Raw genomic sequence first — 10,767 nt, forward strand, 5'->3', positions numbered from 1 at the left:
CCAGGGGTGCGAGTGTGTAGGGCTTCCGATTCTCAAGTGTGGAAGTTGGTCACGCCTCTTTTGGCCCTTGATCCGCACTTCACCCAAGTCTGCATCGATGCGGACTTGGATGAAGTGTATTACACATGTAGAGAAATAGATTGATGATCAATAATAATCAAGTGAATGATCTGTGGAATAAAGATGTCATGATTTATGTGTTTAATGAAAACAGGACTATTGCACAGACAGACTGACCCTCATCTCCATAGAAACGCATGACACATTGTTCCAACCAATCAGAGCTTTCGGCTGCCGCAAGAGAATCTGGCTTGTTGACTTAAAGTGTCCAATCCGCTTTACTAAAACTTATCAACAATTCAGAGATATAAAACAAGGCAACGCCATTTTAAGCTCAGTTCCATTTTGACTTCAGTTCTATTCACCGTCATCCCAAAGAGAAGCACAGCCTGGCCAGATGTGTTTTCTTCTTTAAACTAAGAACTGTGAAGTTGGAGATTTTCGTCGTTTAACAACCAGACGACATCCTTTCAAAATAAGAGCACCTGCTGACGCTGCCGATTGTTACCTGGGTCGACCCTTCAGACGGGCTTTGAAACGCTGCGATCGCTGTTTCGACCAGCTCCAGCGCACATCCGAGGTCTTCAGACCTGGCATTTCCTGATCTACCTGGGAGGCCCCCACTGGGTACGTACACGGCAAAATAGCAGCTCATGTCATCACTTTATAAGCCTCGTGATATCTAGTCATAACAATCAGACTACCAGATTCAATGACGTCAAGATCCTGAACAAAACACACACACACGCACCAACACAACATCCAAATCCATTTTCATCCATCACAGAGTTAGTCCTGGTAGATTGTAGAATTTATAATTAAGAAATTAAAGATTCTTAAACGATCCCAACTCTCTCTCTTTTCTTGTCTCAAAGTCAATACAGAGTGTTTAATTAAACTCCCTGATGATAAAAACAGCCCATCTTCTGATTATAACAAGTGATCTACTTACAGTATATTAAAATACAACTCTAGATAGTTTCATCACTCTATTTCTCTACACACACAATCCATTGCTGTGGAAGAAAAGGCTCTAGCTCCTTTTCTGAACATATGTATTTTCTAATGAAAGAAGTTCCTTTAGGACGATTCGTTGATGCTCAAAAATTTTTGACAATGCAGCAGCGATTGTAAAATTATTTAAAATAATTGAATGTTTTTTGAAGGTTGCTAATAAAGTATTTTTTAAAAAGTAGCACAGCGACCAGCATCCCGGCATGAACTGTGATTGAAGACGCAATGCTCCCTGTCTCAATTCACCAATTATTTGCGCACGCGTGTACTACACACTCAAAGCCTTACGGCGCACTTTCTCCAAGTGCACTTTGCTGAAGACCACAGGGCAAGTATCGGGATTGTGCCTATGTGTGTGGTAGACCTGCAGAGACTTGAGCAATGGCAGATCCACCAAAGAAAGCTAGAAGTCCTTTATCGGAGGAATCTAGGAAAAGGAAAAGAAAATGCAAGAGCAAAGACCAGAGTTGATATTGTGCCGGCTTTTCCTTGTTGGAGAGCTCTCGTTGAAAGAACGGCAAGTACTATGGACTCTGACCTACCGAATCATTTCACCGGGGTTATTGTGTTTAGTCAGGCATAACGTTGTTAAACAGTCCTGATAAAACTTTGTTCAATGCAGAAAGTCGCCTAATGTGTTCGTTTGGGCACGCGAGTTGGAAAGCAGCCAGTAAACATGCCTCTTATGAGTGACAGAGATTTGATCTTATGACAGCAAGCCTTGAGAGGGCGACAGGGAGCATATATCCACAAAATTGATTGTGTCTTTAATTCTTACTAAAATAAATGTTTTTTGTATAGATATTTTATAGATGAATGCTGAAATGTTAATCTGCTCTGGTTAAAAAAAGTGAGTGAGGTCAGCACACTGGATCAGTTCCATTTGTCACACACCAAACGTACTTCAGTGACTGCAGTGTGTGGATCTGTGGGCTTTCGATGAGAAGAAGAAGCCCTTTCTGTGGGTCTCAGTGACACAGCAGCCATATTCTCCAGAAATGGACGCCATAATAGCATCATTAAGGGGTGATTAAAGTATTGACAGAGTATTAATGAGAATGATGAAAGCAGGTGTGACTCTCATTCCTCTCCGGAAGCAGAGAGATGAGTGCAGGCTGGCTGTCCCGCAGGTGCCTTATTAAAATGTAATCGTGGCCGTGCTCTTTAGCCATTCAGCTAATGGTGTGGATGTGCTCAGGAAATGATGGAGAGGGGGCCTTTGAAGTACCGGATCAGTGTTGAGTTATTTCTAAAGTTGTCAGAGTAAGTTTCAGGTGTGTGTGTGTGTGTGTGTGTGTGTGTGTGTGTGTGTGTGTGTGTGTGTGTGTGTGTGTGTGTGTGTGTGTGTGTGTGTGTGTGTGTGTGTGTGTGTGTGTGGATGGGTGTGGGTGGGTGTGGGTGGGTGTGTGTGTGTGTGTGTGTGTGTGTGTGTGTGTGTGTGTGTGTGTGTGTGTGTGTGTGTGTGTGTGTGTGTGTGCAGCAAAGGAAGGATGGGATAATCTAAAGGCAGATACAGATCTGCTGCAGCAACACTACACAGCCAGCAGGGGGAGATGAAAAACAGCAGTTAGTGTTGACAACTTCCTGCTTCTCCTCGATCATCGCTGTCACTGAGTTTTAAGACTCACATCAACTTATGCCTTCAGCTGTTGTCATCAGAGTCCCAGTGAGAGCGACTGTAGACATTTGTTGGGAAAACGCTTTCTTGTCTAACGTTTTTCACGTTTGGGCTACCTGAACTCACTGGGAGGGTTCCAGACAGGATCATCAGCCGTCCAGGGCAGGCTAATCTGGAAGGTTTCATTGAATACAACAGAATTTTTTCTTGATCGTCAGCACTAATGACACAAACAGGCAGCTGATCAGTGGAAGGAGCCAGAGACTTGTGACCTTGATGGCCTCATTTGTAATAACAATGGCTATGCCAGTGACTTCTATCGCCCTATCAGCATGTTGTTTCAGACCACATCTTTTAGGCCTCCTACTCTCGACCTGAGTTTTGGAACTGAAGAAGCTTCTTAGATGAGAAGAGAAACATCATGGGAAAAAAGAAAAGTCCAGTTAAGTCTGGTTTTAGAAAAAATAAAATCTTGCAATAAAGTGAAAGAAGCTTGTTTAAAGGTTAATGGACATGATGTAAAAGGTCTTAGGGAAATAATAGTTCCACTCTGTGACCCACAGCCCTTTTACCCTTCAGAACTTGTTAGTTGCATTTCCTTAAGATCTGATTTACATGGCTGAGCTGCAGTCCATCAGAAGGCATTTCCTTCCTTGGTTCTTCATATGCACAAGTGTAATGGGTGTCTCTGGGAATCCTGGGAATTCTTGAATACTTGATCAACAAAGAGCCTCGAAAATTCTAGGTAACTTCGAATGAGCTTCACATCCCTAGCAGGGTTGTTTTCTGGGGTTTTCTTCCCCGGTACTCACTGGCTCCTGTAGTGGGAGCGGACCTATAAAGAACGCTTTTGGAGACACTTTGGAAACTGCCTCGAAAATGCCATTCGCAGTTTCCCACCAACAGCTGCAGCCCAGTGAGACTCTGGCTTTAATATAAGGCTTTATAAACTGGGATACTCCCAAATAGTGGTGTGACGTTCACGAACGAATCAAATCTTTTGAACGGGTTTTCAAAGTGAATGATGAGAGCCGAGTCCCTGCAGAGAGCCGTTCATCTTAACAAACCCCCCCGGAAGTCGGTCAAACTCACCCGCTCAAACCCCACCCACTGCTGTGATGGACGTAGGAGGAAGCATAGATATGTATATACGCGTTTATATACATATCTAGGGGAGGAACGCTAACCAACCCGGTGCGCCCTCACGGATACCACAGGAAAACGTTGCTCTTGATCCCCCCCACCCCCACCGCTCTCTTGGCTTCACTTTGTTCAATTCCAATTCCAATTTTATTTATAAAGCACATTCAACAAGGCATTACAACCAAACAAGGCGCTGTACACTAAAAATGTTAGTTAATTCAACCGGCGTTATACAAACATGTCGAACACAGATAAAAGATAAAAGGAAAAACAACAAAATTCCTAAAACTAACAGCTAAAAATCAATAAAACACAGGGAGAATTAAAAAAATAAGAAAAACATTTTTAAAAAGAACCTCAATAATACGGAAGTTGATAATGTGAAGTCCATTTTAAGTGAGGTTCATAATTATGTGGTATACGCTAGGTTGAGTGAGTTTTCATGCGTGATTTAAAAATGCTAGCTGTTGGAGCTTGCCTCACTAGCAGTGGTAATGCGTTCCACAGCTTCGGTGCACAGACAGAGAAAGCCCTTTCTCCACGGCTTTTTAAACGTGCATTCGGAACAGCTAGGAGGAGCTTATCTTCGGACCTGAGAGCACGCGGCGGGTTGTAGTAATGGACAAGTTCACACAGATATGGAGGAGCTTGATGGTTCAAGGATTTGTAAGTCAGAAGCAAAATTTTGAAGTTTATCCTGAACTGCACGGGCAACCAGTGGAGAGATTTCAGAATTGGTGAAATGTGTTGTCTTCTGTCAGCTCCAGTCAGCAACCTAGCTGCTGAATTCTGGACCAGCTGAAGTCTAGAAAGAGCTGCTTTACTGATGCCGTATAAGCAGGAGTTGGAGTAATCCAGCCTTGAAGTGATGAAAGTGTGGACCACGGATTTCAGAAGACGGACACTCAGGATGTGCTTTAGTTTCGAGATGCGTCTTAGTTGGTATAAACATGATTTAACTGTGTTATTGACCTGGGCATCCATCTTCAGAGCCTGGTCCATTTTTACTCCGAGGTTGGAAATTACAGAGGATACATTAGAGGTAGTTGAGGTCAGGTTGATGAGGAGCTGTGGTACTGTAAGGACTGAAAACGATTAAGTCAGTTTTGGAGTCATTGAGATGGAGGAAGTTATCAGCAAACCATTGCTTGACCTCAAGGATACAATCAGACAGAACTTTCGTTGATTGAGTTGGCTTAAATGAAAAGTAGATTTGACAGTCGTCAGCGTAAAGATGGTATGAGACAGCGTGCTTTCTAAAAATGGCTCCTAAGGGCAGTATATAGAGGTTGAACAGTAACGGGCCGAGAATTGAACCTTGTGGGACTCCCCAACGTAGAGGCTGTGACTCGGATGAACAGCCATCCAACATGACCCTAGCAGACCTGTTACAAAAGTATGACCTAAACCAATCCAGGGCTGTGCCTGAAATGCCAGCCCAAGTGTGAAGTCTTGTGATCAAAATGTCATGATCGATCGTGTCGAATGCTGCGGATAGATCCAAAAGTACCAGAACCACATGGAAACCTGAATCTAAAGCCAGAAAAATGTCACTAAACACCCGAACGTGAGCAGTTTCAGTGCTTGTTCAAAGGAGTTCAAGTCTTTTGAACGGCTCTTTGAGGTAAACGACTGACTAATGAACGGCTCCCATGAAAGAGCCATAAATCCCATCACTGCTCCCAAATGAATAATATCAAATTACAGCAGAAACGCATTGTACCTCAAACTGTGAAGGTTGTGGTGACGTTATGCTTTGTAGCTGTTTCATTGATTCAGAGAGATATTCAAACATGACTCTAAAATCGAACTGTTGATGTTTGAACAACCTGAAAAGTTTTTGGATGCAATTGAGAGAATTTGTGCACACCGTTCAAGATCCAGTTAAATCTCTTAGTTTTTGGTACCATGGGATTTCAGAGTCTTGTTCAAGTTTTTATTGGTTTAATGTTGGTAGTTATGTATCTTTAATAATAATGCTCATTTCTGTCTCTCTCCTCCAGGAATTTGATCCTGTCAGTCCACAGGAAGCTCCTGTTGCTCTTAAAGAAAACGGCTCTCCTGTAAGTGTCTTTATCAGTGACCACTGTGTATGTGTGTGTGTGTGTGTGTGTGTGTGTGTGTGTGTGTGTGTGTGTGTGTGTGAGCGCTCTGTTCCTGCTTTGACCTTTAGCTGACGTCCTTCTGAGTGAGTGTCAGAGTGAATCATGTGATGTGACAGAAATGCTAACTGGATTTTATCGCTGCACTGTGGTTCCTCGCTGTTCTGATGATGAGTTTGGTTATGATCGGAGATTAATTCAACCTGCTCTTGGAGTTTTCTCTGAAAATAGATTTTCGTAAAAAAACAGGTGCGTCGTAGGGCTGCATGGTGGAGTGGTCCGTAGTGCTGTTCTTTAGAAATAAGAAGGTTGCAGGTTTAAATCCCACCTGTGTTGCATTTCTACATGAAGTTAGCATGTTTTTCCCATGTATGCACAAGTTAGCTCCTGGTATTGTGGTTTCCTCTAACGGTCCATAAACATGCATATTACATTGATTAGAATCAGTGATTCACAAATCAGAGTTTTACCAACAAGTAAATAAAAATACACTAATAATGTTAAAATAGTAATTTAATGGACTGAAAATTGGCTGATGCATGGGCAACATTTAGTGAAAAAATATGGATAAAATAACCTATTAATTAAATGGATCGCATCCATGTTAAAACAAGGTGTTAGGCACAACTTTTACACATAGAGCATAAATAGTCTGAGCTGGTTTTGGTTTGGTTCTTACCAGACTCAGAAGTAGATAGACCATAGATAGAAGCTAGTTGAACAGACATGCTTCTGTCTGAGACCTTTTATCTAAATAATCATGGATGAAGTTTTAGACACACCACCTGAGAAATGATCAGAGGAAAAGTTGTATCAGTGACTGGAAATACCAGTATTTCATAACAGAAGTAGAAGTTTTCAGAAGACATTTCTTAAAGCAGTCATCCCATGTTGATTTCACCTTTAGGTCCTTGTGTTCATTTTCTATTTTACAATCTAAAGAGTTCTGCTTTTAAGAGTGTCCTTCTCTGTCTCCACTGAAGATGATCATTCATTTTCAAGACTAGACGTCCTTGATCCATTGCCACTCTTCTATTAGCTACCTGCTCTGTTCCCGTCACTGTCCGTTCTATCTCCACCAGGGAGCTTTGATTTAATTCCAACTACTGTACTTCAGTTTATTAGAAAACCACCCAATTACCAAACCCAACATTTGCTACTCAACTGCGTGAAAAGCTTCTGTTTAACCAGATTTAAGAGCCTTTTGGGCCAAATGATGCATTTCCAGTTTGTTTTGTTTAGTCTATAGCATAGACTGTACATACATAGTCTATAGGCTGAGATGCCCTGAGTGATGGGCGCTTAGAGTGCAGTGGCAAAAAGTCTAGTCACTGAGCTGGTACCATCACAGGAAACACATTTGTAGTGTTTTTTATTTAAAGGGGCATTATGGAGGTTTGACAGCCAAAACATGTATAGAAATAATAAATGTCTTCTTCATACATTCTCCTGCAATGCCCTGGTCCTGTAGAATGAGCCATGGCATTTTTACTGTGATTGCCTATTTTTCTGTAAAATCACAGAAAAAGAGAGATGCTCGGGTCGAGCAGGCTGCTTCATGCGCGTTCAGGCTCCGGCATAGCCCGTAGCATTTGCTATCCGTAGCTTTAGCATCAGAGAGAGAGGCAGTTTCAACTCAGCGACTTTGTCGCTGTTCCTAACGCCTAGTGATGAACCTAGCTACATTTCTGAGGACCCTTAGCTACTTTCTGTAGAACTTTCTTCTAGATATTTCCTGCAAATTAGCAACAAAATAGCCATTTTTGCTCCGAACCGTTCTTTGGTTTGACGTTGTTTCAGCTGTCATCAAGGATATAAAAGTTACAGATACTGTGAATGTTACTGGTGTGTAGCTCACCTTGTAAGATGTCGGACTCTCATGGGTTTGATTCTGGATGTGAGCATAGTTTATTTAGAGTTTCTTTTTTACATTAATGATATATTTTTTTACAGTAAGATGCCCAAATTTTTATTTGAGACCCGCCGAACGGCATTGAATTCACAGATAAAAAAGATGTGGGTTCAACTTTCATTTTAGAACAACTTTTCAAGCAAGGGAAGGGAATGGTCTGAGCATGCAGGAGGACTGACCCATCTTAAACCTTTGTCGGCTGTGCTGAAGAGAAAGGTACAGAACCAAATTATTTAATTAATTAGCTGCGCGTTCTCCTGTCCTCTGTCCTCGGGGCCACACACACACACACACACACACACACACACACACACACACACGGGACTGTCTCAGCTGTTATTTTCGTTAAGGAGCGTGCACGTACAGCATGGGCGCCTCGTGCACGAGCCTACTATTGAAGCTGCTGTTACGCTTTTGGCCTGAGGGGGCAATCGCGAGCATAAAAATTCAAAAGTCCGTAAAGTCCCTTTAAATTTAGTAACATTTGTTTAAAAGATGGTCATCGAAAAAACTGCTTTGACCGAGAATGGCAGACATAATAAAAGTAACTATACCATTAACTTTAAATGTGATGTCCAACCCTGGTATAGAGCATGTTTTAGTTGTTTCTCACCTCCAACACACCTCATTTTAGTCAGCCTCTTATAGAAAAGTTGTTTTTCTTCATCATCTGACAGGTACATCAAGGTGTCACTTAATCCAGCAGACAATGAGATCCAATATTCAACCTTAGTGGGTACTTAAGTTCAAACTTTACCCTAGAGGGCAAACATGCACTTCTTTTTTATCCGTGTCCCTAACACACGTGTGCTGCTCTGTGACTGTGCCATCTTTACTGTGTTTAGGTAAAAGCCAGCGAGCAGGGAAGGCAGTCTGTTGTGTCTCCAATGACCATCACCTCTGAGAGCATCACCTCAGCAACCACAACACAAGTCACCAAGGTAAGAACACGCCTGTGTCCATGGTAACAATCTGATTACTGAAACCTGTAGCCAACACATCTTTTTCCATGGGATCAACTTCTCTGCTCCGAGATTTAGTCGTAGACTTTATGTAATTAAATTTTGTTTGAACCCTTTTAAACCTTTGTCCTGTTATTTGTCTGTTTTTATTTCTGTGGTATGCTGTGTCCAGCACCTTGGGCTCCTGCAAAAGCAGTAGAAGGCACTATATAAATAACATTTTATTGATTTGATTGACCAGATTGATGTTTTAGTGGTTTCTCTGCTCCAACACACTTGATTCAGTGGTTGGGTCACCTGTTCAGCAGCTCATCAGGCTCTGCAGAAACCTGTTAATCACCTGTTGATTGATAGCAGGTGTGTTGAAACAGGGAAACAACTAAAACTTGCTGGAATGCGGCTCCCCAGGACCAGGATTGAGAACCCCTGCTTTAGACGGTCTTGCAAATTGTGAAAAGTGTTGCAGGATCTTTAATGTCAGAAATATGAAACAATTTTTTATGTTTTTCAAACTGAACAACGTATTCTCTATTGTTAATAAAAAAAACTTTCTGATAATCAGTTTTATTTTTTATACCATTTAACAATGGAGGAATACATTTGGCCCTTACTACCTGTTGATCCCCCACCAGAGGGCAGCAGACTAGACATAGCAGTTGTTCAATGAAGATACTAATCCTGATACTCCATCTAGTCAGAAGTGGTTTGATGGGATTTTTAACAAGGGTTTAATAATGTGTGTAAAGGGCCTCAGAGGGTCAAGAGCAAGGGTAAAAAGTCCTGTCTTTGTGTGGTCTGCAGACAGTAAAAGGAGGGTACTCAGAGACCAGAATCGAAAAGCGGATAATAATCACAGGAGACGATGACGTGGACCAGCACCAGGTGAGAGTTCTTTAAACACTTCTCTTTGTGTTTAGTCATAAAAAACTCCCCACACTCGCCTCACAGACGAGACTGATCAGCTGTGTGTGTTTGATGGTGTCTTGTGACTTTAGGCGCTCGCCATGGCGATCCAGGAGGCCAAGCAGCAGCATCCTGACATGCTGGTGACAAAAGCAGTGGTTATCAGGGAATCGGAGTCTCCCACTGAGGAGCTGCAGAGGAAATCAGAGGTACACAAACTTTCAGTAAACAATTAGAGGTAATAATTCATTCATATGTAAAGCCTGTTTTTATAGCAGTTCATGGCGCAGTGATGTGAAAGGTCACTGGGCTGTTTCACAGTGACCCCAGTGAGCCACTGTAGTTGCCATGGTGGCTGTAAAGAGCCACTGACAGCAGCTTTAACATTTCTTTTAGTCCTGGTCTTTATGTTGTCATACATCAAATTGCCACGTTTTCTCTGCTATGATTACGAAGCTGATTTGGGAATTGCAGATGGTAGCTGAACTGGCAACATCCAAAAATTCTTACAATTTTTAAAATAAGGTAAATATAACCTTGTCAAAGTTTGTGCTCTTGTCTGATGTTCTCCTGTGGTCTTGTTGCAGTGCTGATCTGATGAGGTGGTCTTTGAGATGGGAGGGGGGAGGGGGGCTACAGGAGTAGATGCTCCATCAGAGTGTCTCCTGCCCCGCCAAGCAGCTGCCACCAGCCCAACGAGAGGACTTTCTCCCCCACTGCGTACATGTAGACATCAGAAAAGACTACAGTCCATGAAGCAGCACACCTTCAGTCCTGTCCCTTTAGACAAACCAACTGTGGCTCTGACCTCTGACCCTGGCCCAGACTCCTGCTCTGTCTTGGACCACCCCGGCCCTCTTTGGATAACAGGAATGTTCTTCTGTTGGATGATTCAGCACTGAATCGGACCTGCTTTGGCTCGTTTGAACCAACCCTTCTTCCTGCAGTCAACTCGCTCGCCACAATCATCTCCCAGCAGGGTCACCTTCACCTTCAACTGCTGTCTAATTAGCTTTTTACACTTTTTATTCTATAGAGGATTTCATTTCTGTT

General features: G+C 42.5%; 1 protein-coding gene and 1 long non-coding RNA gene across 14 annotated transcripts in view; one reads left to right on the forward strand and one right to left on the reverse strand.

Annotated features, from left to right (window-relative positions):
* The window catches only part of LOC107385828 (band 4.1-like protein 1), a 165,153-nt gene extending 154,645 nt beyond the window's left edge, over positions 1–10,508 (forward strand). For all 13 annotated transcript variants that reach the window (XM_054748293.2, XM_054748309.2, XM_054748324.2 and 10 more), the window contains 5 exons: positions 5,839–5,898; positions 8,695–8,790; positions 9,613–9,693; positions 9,807–9,923; positions 10,302–10,508. In XM_054748293.2, coding sequence (XP_054604268.2) covers positions 5,839–5,898; positions 8,695–8,790; positions 9,613–9,693; positions 9,807–9,923; positions 10,302–10,307 — 360 coding nt within the window. In that variant the 3' untranslated portion in view covers positions 10,308–10,508. The remainder of the gene's footprint in view (positions 1–5,838; positions 5,899–8,694; positions 8,791–9,612; positions 9,694–9,806; positions 9,924–10,301) is intronic.
* On the reverse strand, positions 9,802–10,386 carry LOC139068842 (uncharacterized). The gene is made up of 2 exons (XR_011520095.1): positions 10,251–10,386; positions 9,802–9,905 (listed from the first exon to the last, which is right to left on the reverse strand). It is a non-coding gene; the product is annotated as an uncharacterized lncRNA (long non-coding RNA).
* Positions 10,509–10,767: the final 259 nt, after the last annotated feature.

The sequence above is a fragment of the Nothobranchius furzeri genome, chromosome 3, assembly GCF_043380555.1.
Source record: "Nothobranchius furzeri strain GRZ-AD chromosome 3, NfurGRZ-RIMD1, whole genome shotgun sequence".
Taxonomy (NCBI): Eukaryota; Metazoa; Chordata; class Actinopteri; order Cyprinodontiformes; family Nothobranchiidae; genus Nothobranchius; species Nothobranchius furzeri.